We start from the raw sequence: 26,275 nt of genomic DNA on the forward strand, positions 1-26,275 counted from the left end.
ATATTTTTTAAAAGATTAATGTAACTTTTTTAAAATATCATGTAAAAAAAATTGTAAGGTATTTTCTTAAATATTGTATTTATCAGTAGCGCACTAAATATTTTTGGTACTAAGTTCTAATTTTTATAAGTCAAAAATATTATTTGAATATTTTGCTTCAATAATCTACTTAAAATACATATTTTTTTTACTAATTACCTGTGGTAATTTATTTTCCTTATTTATTAAATCCAAATCTATAAGATCCGTTGTTAAACGGTTTTCGGTGTTAAAAGACTTTTTTCGTACATCTAATGTATCTTGAGCTACTAATTTAGTAGATTTTGATAATGTACTTGAAACCTGCGAACCGTATAAACACAATCATTGTATAGAGAAATAAAACATCTTATAAGAAAGAGTCAATGTTTAATTTAAAAAACAACAATCATCATTAAAATAATGACCTTAGGTTGAAGAAAATATACCTTAATATTGGTGAGTCGGTCAGTGGATTTTGATGAATAAGTCTCAGAAGTAATATCATTCTGTTTATAAAACAAAATAAAATTAATTATTTATCTAATTAAACTTAATATTAACTATTTAAACTAATAAAAAGTTTAAATAGTTATTAGAATAATAAAAAACATTGTGTAAAATAAATAACGCGTTATAATTGATACGAGAAAATATATTTAGTACTTTCCTAGTCATTTTTTTAGGTTAACCGAAAACAGGCGGTAGCCTGCTAGTTTTCTAACAGTTCATTTTTGTCGGAACCACAATTTATGTCTCTATTGGCCCTTTTTTTCTCATCAGTTAAGAATCTTTTAAGCGAAAAAGTCATTATGTCTATAATAATAGATAAAATTGGACCCCTTAGACGAGCGTTGAATTATGTCCCTAATTCAGTCACATTAACATAAAGTTTAGTATTTTGAAATCTAAGTACTTAAAATTTACTATCAGACAAATTGACCAAGACTGATGAGCTGACTAAATAAAAATTTCATAATTTCGTATTATTTAACACAAACTAACATTGTGTTTGGTGATAACGGCCAAGTGATAAACTGTTTAATGGTTAGACCCATGTCTAACAACTCAGAAATCATGGCTATTAGATCATAGTGCATTGATAAATTTCGCGTGCATACAATACAACCCGTCATTAAATACACCATTTGCAGATAAAAAAAAAAGATACTCGTATATATCGACAATAGAAGGGGCTATGATGATAATTACACTTTTCACAAAGAATCACGAATTTATCTTTCTTAACCGCAACTAAAGAACTAAATTACGATGTACGTTTATTCGTGTCCGTATGGATAGGTAACCGTCAAGAGAAAGCATTCCAAAAGATATATTAATATAAATTTATATGATGATAGTAGTAAAACAGCCGTTACGCATATTTACTATTTTACGATACACATTGCACGAACATAATCATATGTACAAAATTATTGGTCATAACCATAAACGTTGTTGGAAATCATTGAGAAAACACGCAAGTAGGTATACGACTTAAACCCCAATCGGGTATGTTTATAGAAATTCTATACTATATTATCCACTGTATAGGAATACTTACATGTTACAATACAGTGCTATGCATGAGCACGTCTTAGTCAAACAGTTACGACCCAATGATTAAAGTAAAAACCTAAGGTAGTATTTAAATTGTTTGAAACAATAAGTATTCGAGACTTTCTCAAATATAACGTTTTAATTAGCTATTAGTAATGGTGAACAATAATGCAAAAAAAAGTAAGCGATCAAATTCATTTTTTATCTATCGTAATATTTTTTAAATATTTTTCACCTATATGTTAAATGTACTACAGTCGTTAACGCTGTTCGTTACGTTTCTACGATAAATAATAAACATTTAGAACTCACTTTAGAATTAATGATATATGCGTTATTTTTTGATAAATCCTGAGCACCTTCATTGAGTTTTTTTATCTGCAAAAAAAAAAAGAGTTATACATCTTTATGAAAAGTAAAAATGAACAGTGTCTTAATAATAGCTTCCTATATTCTTTCAAATCAGTTACTTTCGATTTCTTTTCGACCTCGTTAGCAATTTATTTTTCATTTTCACTGTGATTCATACAATTTTTTTTGCATGCATGCAATTCCACGCGTGTCGTGATCCCGCCAAAATACTATACACGCGTCTTGTCGTAGGCGTCTCAAACCAGTTATTGTCTTAGAAGTACACACACACACACACACACACTACGATCCTATTTACTTTCACATCCTTCGGTTAAGATCACGTTTCACGATTAAAGCCTCAATCCCTTCCCGAGTCGAGGTTTGACTCGGAGCAAATAGGAAAATTGGAACTGTTAATTAATTTCGATACCTGCTTAACGGTCAATCAACCTACGTGCAACCATAACAAGTTTAATGTAAACACTTCAATTCGTTTTGTAACAGTTACAAAATTTAAAATAATATAATAATGAAAACAAATATTAACTGATCATTAATTTGGCAAAAAATGTATTCCGTTTTTAGTCTATAAGGAATATCTTATTTGAATAGCTTACAATTATCAACATAAATAAGTTTATAACATAACCATATTACTATTTACCAACTAAATATAATAAAGTATTATCAATACATATGTAGTTGAATGGCTCAGTGCAAAAACAAGTTAAATACTTTTATTTTATTTTATTTTTTTAATTAAGCACGTTTGACCTTCGAACTTGTCTAATGTTTTAATAATTTATTGATTACTTAGTATTACATAAGATCATGGTAATTAAATAAACAAATATATTTCATTCATTTAGACTCAAATACCGAACCATCATAACAACTTCTATTTTTTTATATCATTAGCTTTTATTTAATTGACTTCTTTTTTAATTTTACATCTAAATAATTTGCGTTACATAAATCGTACATGTATAAATGTTTATTATAATTCCCGATGACAAGATTTAAATATATTTACGCCTAATAATGAATAATTCCGACTTTTGAGTTACCTATTGTTATGTATAGTGATAATATATAATTTTTTCATATCGGAAATGTTTAAAGTTTTCACATATGATTAGGTAACATAAGAAGATTATATTACGCATTATTTCCCGCATGTTTTTAAATCTAAGTTACAAATATTTGCTATTGTAAAAATTAAAAATCTGTATATGAAACATAGATTTTTTTTAAATTAAAACTAATTAGTTCAAACTTATAATTATTTTTAATTTTTAAATGAACCAAAAAGTAATATGAAAAATTATAATGTATCACTATTACTTAAAGGTTTCTTGTTCAATAATGTTGTCTATCAAATTTTAAAGATATTGAACTTTATTAAAATTATTTTCATTGAAACTAAATTAATAAGAAATGGCGAATATACGAGTTTTTTTATTTTCAAAAACATTTCTATCAGTGTAAGTTTCATTTTCTTACACTGGCGCCTTTTTGTCGACGTATTGATATTACCTCCAAGCAATTCCTTTATGTTATTTTAATAAAAAACCTAAACTTTTCTTCAATTATTAATTTTTAATTATTGATAACGTTTCTAGCCTTCCTTATCATTTTACTTAATGAATTCTTTTTAATTTCTTTATAGGAACCCTCTTGAACCATTTTTGATACTCTATTAGAAATAATCTTTTTTCTTCAGTATTACTATGGAATTTCCCATTGCATTTAAATAAAAACAGTTTTCATTTTTTAAGAACTGTATGAGTTGTGAATGTTTTTAATTTTTTCCTATTTCCTCTTTACTAACAACAGACATTTTTTTTTAGAAAATTTAAACTTTCCCTTCTTGCTATGTTTTGATTGTTAAAATAAACACTTTTGACCCCCATTTCAGTGCCTACTAGAAGATCTTCCATCGAACATCTTTTCGGTAAAAAACTTGTTTTAAGACTCAACTGAAATATTTTAGTGTTTACAGTGGAAAAAACAACGTTAGAACAATTTTTAACTAAATTGTCTCCCTATTTTTAGAAAATAAAACTACATTACTTTTATTAAAATTATTTATTTGGCTCTTATTTTTATGCTCTGAAAGTAAATTTTGAATTTTTTTCTTAAATTTTTTTTTATTTTGCTTTAAATTTATGTTCAATCACTTGGTACATCTTCTGTTCAAATATTTCCCACTAAGTGATTGACTTAGAAAATTAGAAATTTTCAAATGTAATTAAAAGCTCCCATTTCTAATCTACTTTTATTACAATAATAATTCATAACCTCTAACTTAAGAATTTTCTTATTACTTTAGTAACGTATAAAAAAAATAATTTAAGAGATTTATTAGGTAACCCTAGAGATAGAGTAGAAGAAAGGGGGAAATAGAGCATTTATAAAATACAATGTGAAAGTTATAATAGAAGTTACGTACGACAAACAAAAAGAAATACAGGGGTCAGGTTTAAAGAGCAATTAAGAAACATTAAAAATTAAGAATTTGATAATTCTCTGGTGGTTGAACATTTATTGACACGTAATTACTCCATTAAAACCATAAAACTAATTAAAAACTTAAATAATTACAAAGAACATAATATAAGGGAGGCAATAGAAATGTATAAAAATAATTAAAAAATAATAATTATTAAATAATTTAAAAAAAATTAATTAATTGGAATCTTAGCCAACTTCAAAATTCATTATTAAACTTGTGTAAGCTTGTTAAATGTGTTAATATTACTTAGTGATAACGCCACTAGGAATGTAAAATGGGTTTTTATCCGTTTGGTTGGGTTTATAATAGTAACGTTCTCCAAACATGTATCCAAGATCCGTTAGTAATTTTTTTTTGTGACTTTTTGAGTTTAACATTTTTAGTATTTTTTAGTTTTAAATTAATAATTTTTTTAATATAGTTTTAATTATAAATAATGTTATCCATAAGTGATCAATTTTGGTCTATTATTTTAAAAAAATTTTCTAATCGAAATAGAATTATTAAGAAGAATACGTTAAATAACTTTTGAAGAGGTTATAAATAAACCTAATGATATAACTTTTTCTATTTATGACCCATTATAAATATAAATTTACTGAACTAAATTAGGTTATTGTCTGAGATGTCCACCAATATAAATTAATAGCAACAAATGGAAAAAAATTAATTTATGATAAAAATATAGAAAAAAAATTTTTTAATGATCATAATTGCATAAATGATTAGTATCTATTAAAGTAAAACATATAATATTTTCATAAATGAAACAATTATACAAACTCATATGCAATGATGACTCATATTTGAAATCGTGCAAATTTGACAAGGAACACTCCTTAAGTACAGGAAATCCGTCAATTCATTATAACTGATAAATGGGCGGTAGTTGGTAGTACTATGAGAATACAAGTGAAAGAAACTAAAGTCAATAAATATCTGTTTAATATTCCACTGCAAAGTTTTATTTTTCATACGTGTTAAAACACGTATTTGTACTTCTAAATAAAAAATTATTGCAATCGAGGTACGATATAGGTATGACCGTTATAAAAAGCGCCAATACGACTCACAAAAAAATCGTTTTGAAAATCTTCATTGGTTAATGTCTCGATTTATAATAATCGTATAACTATATAATGATTATACAGTTAATTAAATGCATATAAATGGTAAAAGTGTTATTTGCACAGTTCATATAAATCACCATACTTTTAATACGCAGATATTAATTATCATTTAAATTGTCATATAAAATAGGTGCAAAAAAATACAGTAACAAAAATTCAAACTATAAAAATTTCAATATAGGACACTATTATTATGCAGTTTTTTAATGAAAAACTCCGTATTAAAATTACTTAATCTTCAACTTTTCAAATTATTTTATTACCAGATTTAAAATTAAAATAATTACGCACACGGGACTTCACACGTACATTCAGTACTAATAGAACGATAGAGTTTTCGAATTGAATATAATTTTACAAAATAACAAGTTTACAATAAAATACTAGTATTTCTAGATTTTTATTAAGAATCCAACGTGATTATTATAATATATAACTATAATTGTTCTGTTGGCATATATTTTCGTAACGATAATTTCATGACGTAACGCGACGAATGATCTGACCCAGTCACATTTAACGTTTGAATATTAACTTAAGTGCTACATCGATAAGTTGCTTGATCATAGTTAATGCGGGTAATTAATTTATTACAATATGTATTCTCTAATATTACCAAGTTGTAAAATAAAATAAATTTTATGTTATACTTTGCATAGTTTTAAAGACTGGAAAACATTGGAAAGTCCCAATTCATTTAAATTTTTATTCCGTCACTTTTAGGAAACATAGGAATCATCATATAATATCCTATCGATATAAATTTGTCACCTACTCAAAAGCTAATCAGAACAAATACTATAAAATAAAGAGTGGTTTTAAAAGTGATTAATTGTTTTTTTGAATTATTATTTATAAATTCTAACTTTAAGCTTTTGAGAATATGCTCGATTATGAAATAATACATACTAATGATACTGAATCAATTTTAATAATAAAGTATATAATTTTAGTCTCAATTAGTATATAAGTTACTTTCATGCTCTGATTATTATACCAATTGAATGAAAATTTCATTTATTTAACTATAGTTGGACATAATACTAATTATGGTAGCCAATTATTATCCAAAAAATTTTATTTTATTTAAAAGAGATACTAAATTAAATTTATATTGTTTAACTTTATAGGTATTGATTTTACAACTTTTAAGATATTTCATGAAAGTAAAAATACATTTATGATTTAAACTCAATCCCTTCATACTTGACCATTCCAGTTTGTTTCAAAATATATTAAAAAAATGATTTTTACCTTAATACCCAAACATAAAAATAAACGATTAATAAATTATTATAAATTTCGACATAATGTTAAATTAAGGATAAGTATAAAACTGAAATAAAATTATGTCTAATATTAAATTTAATAGTTTAATTCACTGTATAAATAAACTCAAATAATTTAAATAAAATTTACTTTGCGTTTTCATTTGGGTTATAATGCAAATAATCAAATGTTGAGAACAACAACTGATGTATTGATTACCTAATAATAGTAATTTCCAGTATTAACAATAAATGAATCACAGGTATTATTTTAGCCCCATAGAGTAGTTATAATATAACATTTTTAAAATTATAATGTAAGGTAAATTCAACATCACTAATGGTAATTTAATCGAACACAATATTTGTTTGAGCTATAAATTCAAAGTTCTTAAGTTTATGTAATAATTAGTTCATAAACGTCAAGTTAAAGAAATAGAATTGTAGGATTAAAAATCTGATATTCTATTTAAGGTACCAAAATTAATAATTCTACGTGTTCCTAATTTTTCATTTTAAACACTCTAACGGTTAAATGACGTACTAAGTACCATCGGTTGAATGAACTCGGCAATCTTCTTTTTCAAATCTAGTAATATTAATATTTTAAACTTAATATTTTCGACATATTTTATTTTTAATAACAAACCGCAAACTTTAACGTAACCGGTTCGTTTTATTGCCTTGGGGTGTCCTAATGTTATCGTAATTATATTATTGTTATTAAACCGTTTATCCAAGTTGTCCGGTCGTGGCAATGAACCAGTGAAAGTACTGAAGGTTTAGAGAAAGTAGCTAAAGATAGTTAGAATACTTTATTGTTATTATTATTATTGTTATCATCATCATCATTATCACCGTTTTTAAATTAAGCATGTTTGACCTTCTAACTTGTCTAACGTTTTATTAATTCATTGATTACTTAGCGCTACACAACATCATGATTATTAAACAAACAAATGTATTTCATTCATCTTAGACTACGTATACCGTACAATCATAACAACTTCTATTTTTATTATATAAATAGCTTTTACTTAATAGACTCCTTATTAAGTGTTACAACAATTTGCTATTATAAAAATTAAAAATCTGTATGTAAGATATAGACTTTTTAAAATTAAAATTCCAATTATCTCAACCTTATAAATGTTTATACTAATTAAATAGACAAAAAAATATTAACGTAATATGATAGACTATGCAATATAATAATGCATCACTATTACTTAAGGTTTCTTGTTTAATAATATTCTCTATCAAATTTCAAAGCCATTTAACTTAATTAAAATTATTTTCATTGAAACTAAATTAATAAGTAACGGTAAATATACGAGTTTTTTTATTTTTATGAACATTACTATCAGTGTAAGTTTCATTTTCTTACACAGGCGCCTTTTTATCGACATAGATATTGTTTTTTTATCATGAGCAAAGCCTCCAAGCAATTCCTTTTATGTAATTTTTAATTAAAGAAACCGATATACTACTAAAGTGGAAAAAGATATTTAATTTTAAATAACCACCGGAAGCATAGACAAAATACTAAACATACATATGCATCGGGACCATTTCTCTTATATGAAATTTATTTATAACTCACCAAGTCTTTGACTCTACTTGAATTTTTATTCGAAGGTGATAGGTTTTCGACAGATTCTTTGTCCATCTAAAATAAAAAATAATACAATATAAATTTTCTGTATATATTTTAATGTATTATTATCATATCTAATGTTATAATCATAGACTTATCTCAAGTATATGATAGAAGAAGAGACAGTTATAACTTTTCTTCTTAATTATAATCAAATTAAAATCAAATAATAATTAGTTACATTTGTTTAAAATTAAAATCATATAAAAAATATTAGTCACGAGTAACCAACTTTTATTATATAGTTATAGTTGATTTCAATTATTAGTTTTATTAAGATAGATAGGCAGTACTAAAGGTAATTAAAAATTAATTATTTTGTCTCTTATTTCTAAATATAATTCGTTATGTCCAATCAAAAGATATAAAAAAACAAAGCTATAATATTACCTAAATACCTTTTCTAAATTCGTCTCCAATACCAAATAAGCAGACAGATTAATATATTACTGTGAATGTCAAATAATTATCCAGCTATAAAAATATAAGTTGATACTAAAGATTCACTAATAAGTTATTTATTATACATTATTAAAAAGGTTGTTATAGTTTCTAAATTAATATTAAACATTTGATTAAATAAAGCCCATAACTTGATGCCTGAAAGAAAAAACAAAAAAACTCCTTATGAGTATTGATGGTTCATTATCCTTATGGGTTTTATACAGATGCACATCACATATTTATAAATGAACTCAAGAGAAATGTGTAGAAATCGTGAACTTGAGCGTGTCAGAAAAAAAAAGTTTTTATCAGGCGATAGCTCTTATTGGATAATTAAATATTAAAATAATTAAGTGTACGCCAATTTGATGCAATATAATTAGCAACATATGATAATAATTATGTGCTTTAGATGCCAACGAAACAAACATTTTAGACAAAATTATATCATGTGTAATTTTAAAAAGCAAAAAGGAGTATTATAATGTTCTCCATTTATGTTTACACCATTCTCTTTTTAAAGAAAAATTACATCGGCACTGAGTGCCATATTAATTGACGATGTTTAGTGCTAAATATTGACGTTTTCTTATGACATAACAGTTATCACATGTTTGTATCTATTTGCATTAAACAAATATTAATGCAGAAACACGTAATATATGCGAGAAGTCAAAAGTCTTACGTATCATTATGTATCCATTCTGTTAAAGCAACACTTAAGAAATATTAACTAATTGAAAAATGATTATCAGGCATGATTTTGTCAACTGTAAGAATTGAAAAGTAATATTAAATAATCGCATGAGTTTGCATATACCATTCATGTTTAATAGTTTTTAGCAGTGCAACAGTTATTTCGATCTTCAAAAAAAATCTCGAATTAAAATGCACTGAATAACATTTCAACTTTCATGGTATAAAAGTTATTTTCTAAAATTAATTGAGTACTCTTAATATATTGTATAAGATTTCTTTTAAAAAAAATGTTTATGGAAATTATATACATTATTATTTAATCTAATGATCTCTAAAAACATTGGCTCATCAATGTAATTATTTTTTACACTTTCATTCTTTTTAAAAGTACTTCAATGAATTTTCATTGTTGCTATCAGTCTTATTAATTTTCATGAAAATTAATTGTAAATAAATTAATTTTTGAATGTATAATTGAGCTAAACAAAATTACTTTGGTCTATTGCAGATACTTTTTATAGGGCACATTAGAAAATTCTTTATAACCTTTAGACAATTTTGATGTATTGTTTTACGTTCATAAACATATTGTATTTTAAGAAACCTAATTCGTTTTATATATTTATTGTTATATTCATTAACTATACCAAATAAATAAAAATTAAATTTCTTTGTCTATTCTTGATTTTATTAAAATGTATACTTTATTGCTTATAATTAACCTATTTATACTTATGATATATTTAATTTCAAATTTCACGAAGTAAGTAAATATTTTTAATTAGGTTATAAGAAAACTTTGTTTTAAATCTAATCTTTTGAGTATGTTTCCCATAAAATAGAGAACAATAATACATTTTGAAATGTTTGTACAGTTTCATTATATATTTTTAAAATAAATTTTACAGTTTTGGACTACGTTAAAAACATATTTTTTATTTGTCTTAAATAAGAAAATTAAATAAAATTTTTAACTTTTTTAAAATTTCAAAATAACCGTGTTTTAGCCCTTTTTTACAATATATTTTGATTGTTCGATAACAACATTAGGATAAGTACTTATTGAATTATAAGCATTTCAATACATAGTGTAAGTATGTATCGCAGGTAGGTACAGATCGTATTGGTGTATATTTATAATGCCTACTCCGCCCGCGATACATACTCACTGTATGTATTAAAATCCTTATAATCAATAAGTGTTTATCCGAAAGTTTTGACTAACCCATGCTCTTTAACAAACAATAGCAAAAAAAATGGTTTATAGAATAAAAATATTATTAGAATATAATTGTTTGAAAATTTTTTTATAACATATCATCAAACTAAAAAAAGCAGATCCCATTAAAGAAAATTAGAAATTAGAAAATTAATTAAAGAAAGTTTTTTTAAATTTGAAGCGATTAAATAAGAAATGATTTATCTATTTAATAATGTATTACAATTATTATTGTACAAATTATTTATGTACTGTAAAAGAAAAAGAAAATGTATTTTTTTAAATATATTACCATAAAAAGTTATGAACATTTCATTGCTCATTTTAGTACATTTTAAAATAGTTAACAATAATAACTATTCATTACGATAATTACGTAAAAGGATCATTATAATTAAAAATCTCTAAAAAGCGACGGGACAGCGAGAGCACAAATTATATTTACATAGTATTTTTGGTAATTTTATGTTTATTTTAATATTTTATGTGATCATATGCTATACGTTTTAATTCAATATTTGTGTGTAATGCTCGCATTTATGTACTTTTCATATGAATCCTTACTTTTTCATCTAATCATATTAAATTTTATAGTGCATTTGCATTCATAAATCACATATTAAGTCAAAGGAAATTTACCAGAAATATTAGGTAAAGGCTTTAACTACCTATAAGTATTCAATTATAAAAATAAAAAAGAAACTTAAAATTCAAAATAAAACAAAAAAATTGTACTTTTTAAATAAATATAATATTTTATATAATTATATAAAATAAATATAAATAGGAGAGGTGGATATATGTCATGAGAGATTTCCGCTACTTTTATACTAATAGTTGCAATTATTTTTATAAAAGTAGAAAAATACCTTGATGGAAGTATAGCACTACTTAGAAACATTATTGAAAAATATTTAGTTTATATTATTCCTACAGCTTGATCTTTTAAATCGTTAAATTAAATTTTTTATTAATTGTTCGAATTAAACGTACTTTAATCAAGTCATAGTTTTTTAAAACTTAATACGTATATACTAAAATTAACTTAAGTATGTGTTCAAGTATATCGGATAAAAATTCCTTAGTACATTAGTATTGATGGTAATATATTTTAATCGTGAGTTTCAAGACACGTGTAATATCAACAAGACATCAGGTAGTAAATGTATAACATGAGAATTTTTCAAATTACAGTTTTATTCTTCTTATTGAAACATAACATTGTGATAAAAACAATGCTACCCGTACGTTTTTAATACATAAAAAAAACCCGGGGTCACGTTCTTGCGCGCAATGGCCAAACATTGCAGTTGTCGTTTCACACGAGGAGGATGTGCCACTTATCACATTATACTGTTGTACGCCGCCGCTACGAGTATATAATAACCAGCAACGTGGTCCACTGACCCAGCTGTGAGAGTGTATTTCCCGTTACTGATTTTGTCTCTTCCTCCTTCCGCCATTACACTTAACATCCCCTCAATTGTATTTAAATGTCTTAAAAACTAGTAGTACAGCGTATTAATAGTTATATTACAGAGTGACATCATCGGTTGTCTAAATAAAGATTGGTAGATGTCCAGGAAGTAAACCGTCGCGGTGATCGTTGCCGAATTTCCTCGAGTTGTAATTTGTTAGAGATGGCTAACCTATTTTCCGTAAAAGGATACCTCGTGTCCCAGATAGTACATAAATGTCAAAGAACAATAAGCTAAATCCGAAGACGTGTTGTTATCCTCTACTTGGCTATAGTCAAAAGATTATATGGGCACTACAAACCGGCTGATGAAATTTAAAATTATGAGTACTTTACTTGGACCGAATACCAAAGTAATACTTATAATCAAGTTATCCGTTCGTACATAAAGAATTCAGTATAAAAATTGGTTAATTTTTTTTTTTTTTCGTTATTCTAAATAATGTTGTAGTGTTAATGTTTATCGATCACATGAAGACTGTCCGACAGTATTTGTTGAAATACATTACCTTTTTTTGTACTATTGTCAAATTAACGTTAAATATACGTATTATGGTTCATTAGTTTCTTTCAAAGTTAAAAATGAGATAATTAAACTTGTGCACTGCATTTTTTTTTACATTTCTATTTGAAAAAATGTTTACTAAGAAATCAACATTTAACTATTATTAGGAAAACAATCTTATTAATTCTGATTTTATATGAATAAAATATTAACAAGTCATGTTAATATTTTAAAACATTACATAATTTCCATCGAAAGAAGCAATAGTTTACGGAAAATATATTTACAGTATTTCAATGTTTCACGCATAATGAGCCTCACTAAATAAGCACAATCTTTTTTTAAATTTAGTATATCATATAGTACCTGCTATTACTCATAAATTTTCATTGTTATTTGTTTCACGTGAAAATTTCTCAGTCATCATATTTTAAACTGTTTTTGTTTAAACTAAAACTATTGAATGTTAAATTTTATTTAGAAATAACGTTTAAAAAAAGTAAAACGTATAATGACAAAATACATATGAACAGAAATAATGTATACGTGATGCCATAAGTTAAATAGTTAGTATTTAAAATTTACAAAAAAGTGTTTACAATAAAATTTTAATTACATGCAATATTTGAATACTAACTACTTGGTCAAGTACTGTTATTGTAGTACTTTCTATAGATATTTATTACTACTATCACGTACATATTTTAGTTACGCCTTGACCTCCGAATTAAGATAGGTACTGTTAATTTTTTAAATTAACCGTTCTTAAATATATTTTGGACACTCTACAGGTGAAAAATTGATTCTTTCATTAAATGAATTAAACAATCAATTTCAAACACACACAAATATAAGCAATTTAATAACAAAATATTAATATTACTAGAGCATTTACAGAAATCCAAAAAAAATAACATTATTGGTTTGCTTGCGATAAAAATATAAAACGTATTATTTTATTTTTCAAGTTTATTAGCAATGATCTTAAAACATAATGAAATTTATAATTATTTTAGTAATGTTGTAAGTACTTTTTGATTGCCGTTATTATTTTTTACATTGCTGTTTGCATTAAATTTTGTTTTATTCAATGGCTGATTAAGAATATTTTCGCATTTTTTTCTTTTGCAATTGTATAGTTAAAAAAATTTACTTAATTTAATTTCAAAATGAAGTTTATATATAATAACATACGTTGATAATTTTAACAATGCAATATAAATTATAATACTTCACTCTTTTTGTAATTGTTAATACTATTCAGACTACATGCTACGATAACTGCACTTAAATAATGCAATATCTTACACTCGATCATAAATTTAAAAGGATATTGTTCTGCTATAGCGAAATAATACATCATTTAAATCTTTGTTAGAATTATAAAAACAGCGAGGGGGGGGGGGGAATAATATGAAATACTATATACAACTGCAGTTCAATAATGTTTATTTGTGTTATTTTATCTCACCATTGGTTTTTAATATCTAGAGTATTAAACATTAATGTGTGTTTATTTAAAAATATTACACTAAAATCGTGTTGAGTAAACTATAGCATGTACCAGTATTTAATGGGTGAATGTAGTATGTTAAGGCCGATATTTACTAGTGTTTAATAAAATATTCCTCCAAGGGTTATTCCAGTGCATTAGGTCGAGGTCGATAATTTGTCTATAAATCTAATGTACTGCAAACTAAAAGGTATTACATTTCGTCAAACGAAGCCGTATAATGTTCACATTTTAAGTAGAAATAAAGAATTATCGCTTCGAAAAGTCTAATTTTAATTACATTTAAAATAATCTTGATAACAAGTTAGGACCTTTGTATACTCAATTAATCATATTATACACGATCGCATTAATGTTTCAGTAAATTTTTTATTTTTATAAACTGAAATGTCGATTTTTGTAATTGAATCCTTCTACACATGCTAAGATTAATCATGTTACACAATATTATATTTAAAGGGTCAAGTGTTATATAACGACATGAGTAAGGGTTACGTTCAACAATAAAGTCTCTTGGTATTTAATCAAAAATAATTATTCATAAGAAACCATGTTAAAGTAGGATTCGTTGGTTTTTAATAATGTTTTGCTCTCCGATAATGGTATTTAATTTTGAATTGATCTTATAAGTCTCGCAGTTTATCAACTTATTTTGCTTGATTTAGTCTGGGAAATTCTCAAACGAGAAATTCAATTAATTAAATATCTAGTCACTTGTAAAAATGGTGAATATAAGTCTGAATGTACCTGCTGTACGGTATCGGGTTGCCCTGCGGTAAGTGGCGCCATTGGACACGTTGGTTGAAGCAAAATGCTTAACATCAGTATAAGAAAACACAACACTAGCCCACCCGGCGATACATCAACGATGTTACCGGCGTCATAATAACCGAAAACCCGCGCGCACTCAAAACGAGAGAAGAACACGTTTCACCGCTGGTACGTGAAGCCGAACTGAAGCATTGCACCTGTTGTACAGTAATCATCGTCTTTCTTAACCGTAACCCCCAACCGATGCAGACGTCCACACGTCGCCTGCTTGACTCTGAGGTTGATGTCGGCATAAAAACCGAAGAACACATACTCCGCACCCACATTCTAATACTGCTCTTCTTAGAATATTCAGTAATAAAAAATACGAAGCCTATCATATTTTTACAAGTTAAAGAGTTAACCGTGTGCCCAAAGAATGAGCAATATGATTTCAGATGGCAAAAGTATTATTTAAAGATGAATGTTAATAAGGGAAGTAAAAGTCGATTAAATTTATTCAATTTTTATTTAATCAGTATATCATATTTTCCTTGTCGGTTCACAAAAGAAGGGCGCCAGTGATTCGGCCAAAGGAACGCGCTGAGAAATACATTAAAATAAATACAACACACGGGCTTAGCTTGAAAGTTAAAAAATGTCTTCAAGTTTGAAAAATTAAACTGAATACAGTTCATGCCTTGCCAATAATATGTCAGGCTGGCATAGTATACTTTTAAATCCATATTGTTATTGAATAGTACTATGAATTACAAGTAATTTACATTTCAATTACAACTATCAGTTCACTTCATACAAAGTTTAATGTTATTATTCTCAATGAAGTGTTTTGTTTAAAACAAGTCCATAATAATTACGGCCAAAATGAATGCAATCGATTTTATCGCTTTGTGATCAATTTAAGGTACAAAGTTAAATTGAAAATACTTCAAGTCCAAATTGAACTCATCTAGAGGCTAAATAAAATTGAAGAACTAATGCACTTCTCTATGAAAAATCCCACGGTTGTCTTGATAATTACATTTGAACAATTATTTTTTTATTTTAAAATGAATTGAAACACACAGATGCAAGATATACCACAAAAGCTTTTGTATCAATTGTCGGTTATTATTGTTTAAGCCTATGGGCTATAATCAGTATAATACTTGTATGATACTGGACCACCAACGTTCATACATTTCAAAATTAGTTCTACTCTAGCACGAATATTTCATTTATTTTTTTGGTGTGATACATAATTCGTAGGATGAGTCTGTAGACGTCCTTCAACAATTAACAACAGCGTTTTTCCAAAAAAAAAAAAAATTATATATATATAAATATACCACTAAATATAAAATGTACTACGCATTGAGAGTTGTGACAAGTACGCACAAGATTTTGCACCTTGCTTTTGTAAGTACATACACCATTATCCGTTTTGCTTACATTGTAATGTCATATCATTTGAATAAATATAAATTCGAATATATGAGCATATGAGCTAGCAGTGAATACTTACTTAAAAATTAAATGTCATGCCTAAAGAAATAAGGCAGGTCATATCGTGAAACTCGAATATTACATTCCGTTGTTTTAACACGCTCCGTTTAATCATTTAGTTTGAGGCGCTAATTTTTAAGAAAAAATAACCGTCGTATGTAACCCATCGGTACCAATTTTGAGCTAGAAAAATTAACTATTGTACATTTTTCAAAGAGTTATAATTCTCAATTAATCGTTGGAACTAAAGCTTGAATCGTGAAACGAAAATCATCCATACAAAAGCGAATTAAAAAAAACAATAGCTAAACTTCGATGTATTAGACAGATGTATTGTTTTTTTCAATCTGTAACTTTAAATCACAATGACTATCTATTGAAACAAATTTATTTACATAAGACAATAAATAATTGGGAATCCAGCCAAACACGAAGTCCACACTTTTTATTATCAACCGGTTCAAGTTATTAGAATTTAACTATTGGCAATAACACATAAGTACAGCGTTCATTCCAAGAATATAAATATCAACCCTAATCAACAATGATTTAGCCTTCTGTCTATAGGTGCAGTATACCATTCACACGATGTATAACATGTATCTGGTGAGTCATCAAAAAGCATCCCAACAACAATAAATCGAGATCCGTGATTTACTACAAGATGTGGAGTGTATATATAGTGGTCTTAGATAATCTTAAGTCTTTCAGTCCTCTTATGTTTAAAGACTGTGGTATTCGGAGTCTATTAAAAAAAAAAAATAAGTCTGATGGGCATTTGAATTATGTATACACTGAAAGAACGTAGGTAGACTATTAAGGCGTTTTGTTATACATTCATCACATTAGATTTGAAAACAATTAATTTACTAGACTTCTTTCGCGATTATTTAGTATTTTGGGTGTTCTCTTCAACTTTCCATTTCCAAATGTATAAGTTGCAATGTGTGACACGTAGACCAGTTTTTGACAAATCTCCTTTAACGGTGTCTACTAGTTAATTGTTTGAAAGTGATTATTTTTCTATTTTTTTTTTCACGCTCTACAAGAGAAATCAAATAAGCTGAATCACAATATATTAAGGTATAATGAAAATGGTATCTTTTAAACTCAACCAAAGTTTTTAACATAATAGGACATATTAAGATCAAAATTAAACTCAAATTATTTTAAAAGCAAAACTTTAAATCTTATAAATACTTTTTTATACAAAAAAGATGTTATAAAAATCGCAAGCTAATCCTGTAACATCATACTTAATAGCATGATGATACCACAGAATAAAAAAGATTATTAATAACATTCTATCAAATTTGTTATTTATATTGTTAATGAATTAATCAGACAATTTTATTCAAGTTTTCATTTTGTTTAATAATTTTTTGTTCAATTAAAATTTAATTTAAGTAATGTTTTTTTTTATTTATATGAATTCTGTTATATTTAATTATAATTTATTATCAATAAAATATTACTTTTTAAAATAAAAATGAATAAGTAATTAGATGTTTTATATTTTTACTTGACTAAGGTACTTTAAATTATTATTCAGATTCTGGTTGTGTTATTGACAGATATATAGAAACTTTGCTTTGTTATTTGTAAAAAAATTATTTGGTGTTAAAATTTAAAGTAATTGAAGAGAGCAATGACGATGAATTCTATGTTTGTCAATGTTTAAAATCATATTTTTATTAAAATATTGTGTTAATTAATGTCAGAGAAAAAGTAGAAATATACTTATTTTTATCTATACATTTTTGATTTGTAAAGTTTTTCTCCGCTAACTAAATTGATGTGTAAAATATTTATTTTGTTATTTAAACTAAACAATGTTTGATTAACTCGGATGTTTTAAATATGTCAATCCTGGTTTTTCATTAGTTGGCAGCACAAATTAGTTAACACGGTTCAAGTCATTTGAGTTTGAAATTATTTTTATGATGTTGAAACTATTTAAGGTTAAAGGTCTAAAGATAAAATATATCTTTTATATCTATTAATAAGTTACAATAAAAGAAATAAATAGTTGCTTGATAACCTTAAAATAAATTTCAAGTAAATTCTTCGACTCAAAAAATGTATCTAAGTAAATCACTTTAAGGGTGAATATATATTACCTTCATAAAATTAAAGTTATTAATTTTTCTAGAAGACGGAAAAAACTCGGAACAAAATTATTTTTACATCATAACACTTAAATTGTTTCATATAAAACAATTTAACCAAAGAAAATTAAGATACACTCTGAACGAGTTGTGTCCTCATGAAATAAGTTTAATTCAACGTTCGTTTAGAACTAGCTAAACACAATATGCGAGAAGCGTCTGATGCCAGCACGTTACACGATATTATGATTTATGAGGTTATTGTCTTTATATCATCTTGCATAACACAGCATAGTTCCCCAACACAATTCGTGTACGTTTTAAATTGCCTTGGCTATTTTAATACAAAAGAAAACTGCCGAGTGTTTGATACTTTCGATTGCAAAATTGACAAACAATATGTGTAAAAAAACTCGACTGTGATTCGTGTATCATACTAATTACAATTATTAATATAAACACAAGGGAAAAAAATCTAATTTTTAGATCAAGTATATTTAAAGTTGTTTCTTGTTCTACAGAGTACTCAGTTGTAAATCAAACAACAATCTGGGTATTGGAACCGGAAGTAAACGGAATTACGCGCACATGTCTACACATTACTGTAAGATATCTCATGATAGATCTCTCTATGTGTGTGTTTTAATAAAACCAGTCGCCATTCTACGATTTGCAACCGGTCAATAGCCACCGTCACTACTCCTCTTGTTACACCCAATTGTATGCTATAAAACGGCAATTGGTTACAGAGTAAAATTGAACATTTTAAGACGATAATCATATGTTTAAACAAAGTCTTTTTTTTTCTTTTTATTTAAATTAAATACTGATTTTTTCTTGGCAATATTTGTTTAATACGCGTTCTTTAACATTTAATTAAGAATAAAAAATCGATAAAATTGCCAAATTAAAACTATACTATAATGTTCATTGCGCAGTTAGATATAATTAGTAGAATATTAAATTTAACAATTAATTTTCATATGCTCGTAAACTTTAATCTGTCATGCTTTCCTTCGATTATAAGAGAGTGAACAATACCGTTGAGATTTGATTGAGAAATTTCAAATTACTATAGTCTTCTACGACTTTATCGTCGACATAAACTTCAGAGCGAAATAAAATAGTTTTTACAGTGATTTGTTTTTTTTTACAATTACTATACAACACTTACAGTAATAGCTATTATTGGTAGAGGATATAAATTTAATTAATATCCGCTACTTAACCGAAAAAGTCTTTGATAAAATCTCGAATTTATTGATATGAAGCCTTTAATTAATAACACTATAATTTGAAAAAGAAGCTAAAAAGAGAAAATTCTTAACCAATAATGAGAAATTATAACTTTCAGACATTTTTGATACAACTTAACACGAAGATAACTAAAAACACCAATCGTAGCATACATATATTTGTATAAAAGAACACTTTTGATTTCATAAAATTGGTAAATGGTTAGCTGTAAATTTATAAATGAAATTATTGTTAAGTGTATAGTAAGTTTACCTTATCTAATATAATTGTTTTAGTCTAAAGTATTATCTACTCACATTGTTCCTATTGATTCCGTGAATCTTTTGTACTCCGCTGTTTTTTGTCTTAACGGTACAAATTACTTTGATGGCCGTCGACGGTGTCCTAGTCACTATACCTACAACCCCAATGCCGTTTTTGACATTTTGATTGCCAGTGAACTTCATTTTGAGTTCAGCGACTTTTCCAGTTTTTCGAATGTCTTGCCGCATCCTGTTTAACTAATACATCTAAAAAATTAAAAACGTACAATTACGTTGAATATGACAATTTACGAGTGTTACTGTATACACTATTGTGTACAAGTACCCAATTACAACATAAAACAGTTTATTGAACCAGAAAAATGTACAGGTCTTTAACCGGAAATGCTCAAATAATATTAAATATAATTATTTATTAAATTTTGTTTTTTTCATAAATGTCGTGCCTAATTTGATTATAGGTAATAAACTGTGCGTATATGAATTGCAGGCACAGACGCGTTGTCTCGCGTTTGGGATATATAATTTAAAAATGATTAGTGAACCATGAAGAATACACGTTTTATTTAGTCGTTCAAAAAAAAAAAGCACGAAATCCTTCGGGCTCTGTGAAGTGCATAAAATATCAGTCGACTAAAATGGTCAAGTCGCAAAGATTCATATGAACCACTTGTACCGTTTAAGTACTGGTTTTATTCCAGCGACGCTATTGTTCATAGGTTCATTTGCAATGTTCAGTAAAGTAAGCATGGCCTCAATGTACAATAACAACGAAATTTTATTTGAATGTTTACTTATTTATCCGATTAACATAAGGTAATTCTTTATAAAATAAAGAGCTCAAGTAGTGAAAACACTCCTTATAAATAATATAATAAAAAATTGATTGAATAAAACAATAGTGAAGGTCGTTTTATTTTCTAGACACGCCTAAATCAAGCTAATATAAATTGTTTCACTTAATGCACAAAAGTTTTAAATAAGTTATCCTTACTTATTTTACAATGGTAAAAATGATTAGTACTACTGTGGTTTGTATATTTATTTTATCAAATATGCCTTTAAGGGTATGAAATTACTATTATTATCCCATATAATATGTCTTAACTCGTATAGTATATACATTTTTTAAATAGTTATTTAATAATTTAGAAAATATCATTAGTGATAATCCGACATTTGTATTACGTGTCGGAAGCAACGATCAACATAATACAATAACTGTAAAAATAGAAAGTGTTATGCTAGATCTAAATATGCAATTAAAATAATGAGTCAATGAGAAATTATTATTATGGCAATTGCATCAGGAACATTTTCAGTTATTCATACGTATTTTGAATTATATCCAAAGTAACGATATTTTTACACATTTTACGGCCTCTCGGAAAAAAACTGTACAATTCGTGTAATAGAGTAGAACAAAAAATACAAAAATTTAAGATTGAACAGTAATAGTAAATTTTAATAAATTATTCATAATTGGCTACATATTTGATCCCTCATCAGTTGTTCGTATTACCGTAATTTTTATAGTGAAATAATTAACCCATTTAATGCAACTTATTTTCCACTTAAATTACATGCAAAACCTATTCTTTTGGTAAAAATAACTGTTTCGGTCCAATTAAAAACATTTTAACATTTTCAAAGTATATCTTTTGTACTTTTATAAGCATTACGCCAAAAGTACATTGAAACATTAATTTTTTTTTCACATTTATTAGGAAAATTGATCATTTTTCTGTACTACTACAATTCGATAAGAAATTTACCACTTTATTTGTTCCAATCAATATTTTCAATGAACTTTAATATTAAAATATTAAGCGATAGGCTTTACCAAACAGTAGAGTGATTTATTTGTATTGGCTAACCACGTAATGTCCATTTCAAATAATAATTTAGTCAAATAGTCAGTTCGTCGTGTTTCATGTTTAGAAAACATAAATTCTAATGCCGATAAAGAACAGTGTGTGTGGTTTAAATTGATAAATATGTATCTTACTTAACGACTTTAGAAACGGCTCATGCAGTTTAATCGGCTTGGTCGGAGACGAGAGACATGGCCGCGAAGACATTAAGAATTGATAACTGCGACGGCGGTAGGTGAGTGTTTAATGTGTAATACGTACGTGTAGATTGTGTGCCACCACTGTCGACGAAGCTGATGATACTTGCGCGCCCGGTTACTATTATCATTACATTATTTTTTTATTACCGCAAGCCGTCCTTGTAGTCGTTTTCATAGTGTTAAATTGACCGTGTAATAGATGATCAACGGCCATGTAGAGGAAGAAGAAAACTGCTCGATGACATTAATGGTTATTTTAGAGTCCAAAATAAAATAGTCATTATAACTATATTTTTTTACTGAACCCATCAGATTTCATTCGTAAACAAAAATATTGCGCCAGGTCATAAAACGTATCGGGGCATTAACATTCTTTGGAGGTTTTTTGAATCTCTTGAGCCCTCTTGTCGATTACATTTCATTTTCGTCATCGTAAACTCCCGCGTAGGCAAAATAGAACAATGCAGTTAACTGTCTGATGTTCTTAATAACCACCACTGTTAAACTCATTCGGCCCTTATGTTCACGTAGTTTTAAATTTTACACAAGCTCAACTGATTATAAAACTTTATTTTGCGATTTAGGTATGTACATTAATTGCTTTAATCGGTAAAGAAAGCGAGTATAAGTAGATAACAGTGTCATTAAATTTAATAAAACTATCTTCTATTCTCCCTAAATATGAGGACAAACATGAAAAATTGATTATTTGTATAAAATAGGCCAAATTCAATACGATAAACATTAAATAGTCAAATAAACAAAAAATAAGAATTTATCAATACTAAAATGTATTGTTAATGATTAATCACAAAATTATTTTTCAGATTTAATTAACATTTAATACTCCATTTCTTATAATTTTTAGTCTCAAATAAAATATCACTATTCAAATTTTGTTCTTGTATATTTTTGAACCCTATTTCTAAGTATATACTATAAGCTATATTTTATGTATCTTCTTAATCCCAAATACTCGGGATCGGGACATTTCTGTAGATATTTTTTTAATTAAGTTAGACGTTAAAAATGAATAATACACATTAATTTTCAACTAACTAGTAAGGTTGTGTTTTTTTCATAATTCTTCAATTTATTTTTTTTTACAAACAATTGTAATCAAATGTAATTTTAACTACCTAACTAAATCTAAAAATAAGATATTAAACTTACCCTTTATCATGTTTTGTATTAATAAAAAAAATATTTAAAACCTAATAACTAACATGTGTTAAAATGAATCATTTATCAAGGAATCAAGATGAAAAAAATAGAATAAGAATAAATATGATTTTTATTAAACATCAAAACTATTACTAACACTAATCAAAGAAATTGTAATTTATAGTATACAATATGACGGTTCTGTAAAAAAAAACACGAGAAAAAGCTTAATTAATGAAAGTCTTGTAAATTTCTTATTACAAACCCTTCCTTGCTTTTTTAAATGCTGGGAATATACTTATGTATCTTTAATTTATAAACTTTTCCGTGATTTGCTATTTTAATTAAAGTTTTATATTAATATATATTTGAAAAATTATATTTTAGCTTGTGAAATTAATATAATAATCACAATATAACCTATTAAAATCAATATTAGAAATAATGGAAATACCCATTTTTGGTTTAATAACTTAATTATATCATTATGTATTGTAAGATTATATATTTTATATAAGATATTATAAAACAACTATTGGTTTTTTTTTAATTGAATAAAATTAATTCTTTCTAACCACATGGAACAATGACCAACTTATCCCAAAATTTCATAAAAACTATCGAATTTCCAACACATTTGTATACACTAAAAAAAGAAAAGTTGCTTAACAACTACTTTTTGCATTAAAATATACTAAAAATTGATACATTTTAAGGCAAAAAATATTTTAAGCAATTAGTAATTTAAATTGTCAATTATTATTCTTAGATGAATTATCTTTTTATTATATCGATAGATGATAAAGTGAAACTAAACTGTTTTTTCCCTTAAAATGACTTGAATCTAGAATAGAAAGGTTGATATAAAGTTAACGTGATGTATTTTAAATGTTAGATCAATTTTTTTTTACATCTTTCTTTTAAAGTTAAGTCGCATGCGTGTGTTGGCCATTTAAACACGAGCCAGATTTTGTTTGTATTATTCTATTTTTGTTAAGTGGACTAATACATTATTACATGTTTGTATATATTAAAATGAACCACATTCTACATAGTATAACTTTAACTTGTGTATATTGAAATTAAGAAAATATTACCTTATATCATATGAAAAACTCGTAATTATTTAATTTTAAAAACACATTATTTATATATGCAATTATATTTTTTATTTTAATGACATACTCATCTAATGGTATATTATTTAATGCAATTGATAAATTTTCTAGACAAACTTGCAGAATTATTTCATATAGTTTATATTCAGTTAAAATTGTATTAAAAAAAAAACTCATCCCAATAAGGTTACGGTATAGTTGGATCAAGTACAAATAAAATTTGACAGTGTTAACATCTCTATTATGAGGAATGTATTAAATTTCACAGTAATTTCTATAATTGTAATTTTAACAATAATCGTTTGCTGTTTTATTTTTATTTATATTATAGTACACTTAAACAACTTTAATTTTATATAGGTTAAATAAGGCAAATATTCCAGAACATTTTCAAAAATTAAGTTGAAAACCATTTTTTACATGCTTAGGTGGTCTTTTCAACCCCTCCTGTATATAGGGTCATTATTAAATTTTTATAAAAATCATACCAAAAAAAAGTTTATTAGCTTTAATATACTCTAGTTAAATTTCGTTTTAAAATGGGTTTGAAACTTCTTATTTTAATAAAATATCCTTAAAACGAAAAATACACTTTATAAAAAAAATGTATTAAATATCGTTTTGGTTGAATTGTAAGTAATTTCAAATTAGTGGACAATTAAAAAAATATTCACATTTAATAATAACAGTGTATAATATTAATTATTGACTATAACTTTATTGTAGTTCCATATTTTTTTTATGATTTAGTTTTTACTATGAATCATAAAATAACTTTTGACCCTAGAGGCCTTAAACAGTGTATTATTTAATATAATGCAAATTGATAAACACATTTTTGCCTGTTTATTATGCCATGCTGTTTTTCTAATTCACTATAAAAATTAGTTATTTGATTTGCTTTTAGAGCATACAAAACTGCCTAAATACTTTTATAGAGATACAGAAAAAAGTATTTTGGTTTGTAATACCGATAAAATTTTATGACCAAAATCAATAATATTTAAATTAAAAGACATATTTCCAATTTATTATTTTTAATTAAGTTATAAAGTACTTCATTAGCTTTACTTGATCATTTTCTATAATAACTCTAATAAAAAAGTTTTAGTAAAATAAAGTTAACATATTTTTATGCATAAAATTATATTGTGTCATACTTTTATTATGAATCAAGTTGTATTCGTAACACATTTTGATTTTAATTTATAAAACATATAGGGTAAAGTAATATTAAAAATTAGTTATGAATAATTAAAATTAAAAAAAATCCGCATTTTACCTGTATGTTATGATGTTTTTTACTTATTATTTACGTATAGCAGGTGGGTCAATATTTTTGATGGAAAATATTCGCGGACACCGCGACGGCACTACTACAGACTATCGTCTGGAAGCAATGAGGCATTAGTATGCTACTGATTAGTGAAAACAACAGTTGATGTATTCAGTGTCTCGATGAGCGCACTGTATTTTTCTTTATTATTTTTAACACAACATCTCTAACAAACGCTGGATTTAAATACTATCTATTTAGATGTTTATTTCCAATGGTAGCTTTAGGCTTTTAATGCCCCACGCAAACATTATTTTGACGACCAGTAAAAAATATGTAACCTTTTTTTTTTTAATTGGCGGATAAAAGAAATATTTTTAACTTAAATTAAGATACAGCC

At 26.0% G+C, this 26,275-nt stretch overlaps 1 protein-coding gene across 6 annotated transcripts in view; it reads right to left on the reverse strand.

The window, feature by feature from the left end:
• The window catches only part of LOC126907592 (early endosome antigen 1), a 31,762-nt gene extending 5,739 nt beyond the window's left edge, over positions 1–26,023 (reverse strand). Inside the window, exons 1-6 of one of the 6 annotated variants that reach the window (XM_050688976.1) lie at positions 25,882–26,023; positions 20,277–20,489; positions 8,449–8,514; positions 1,891–1,956; positions 468–527; positions 199–342 (exon numbers count right to left, since the gene is read on the reverse strand). In XM_050688976.1, coding sequence (XP_050544933.1) covers positions 199–342; positions 468–527; positions 1,891–1,956; positions 8,449–8,514; positions 20,277–20,471 — 531 coding nt within the window. In that variant the 5' untranslated portion in view covers positions 20,472–20,489; positions 25,882–26,023. Of the gene's footprint in view, positions 1–198; positions 343–467; positions 528–1,890; positions 1,957–8,448; positions 8,515–15,073; positions 15,320–17,485; positions 17,597–20,232; positions 20,490–22,251; positions 22,272–25,881 lie in introns of those variants that run through there. The other 5 variants (XM_050688977.1, XM_050688980.1, XM_050688981.1 and 2 more) reach the window with 5 other exon arrangements.
• Positions 26,024–26,275: the final 252 nt, after the last annotated feature.

This window comes from Daktulosphaira vitifoliae, unplaced genomic scaffold, assembly GCF_025091365.1.
Source record: "Daktulosphaira vitifoliae isolate Bord-2020 unplaced genomic scaffold, ASM2509136v1 Scaffold_5, whole genome shotgun sequence".
Classification (NCBI taxonomy): Eukaryota; Metazoa; Arthropoda; class Insecta; order Hemiptera; family Phylloxeridae; genus Daktulosphaira; species Daktulosphaira vitifoliae.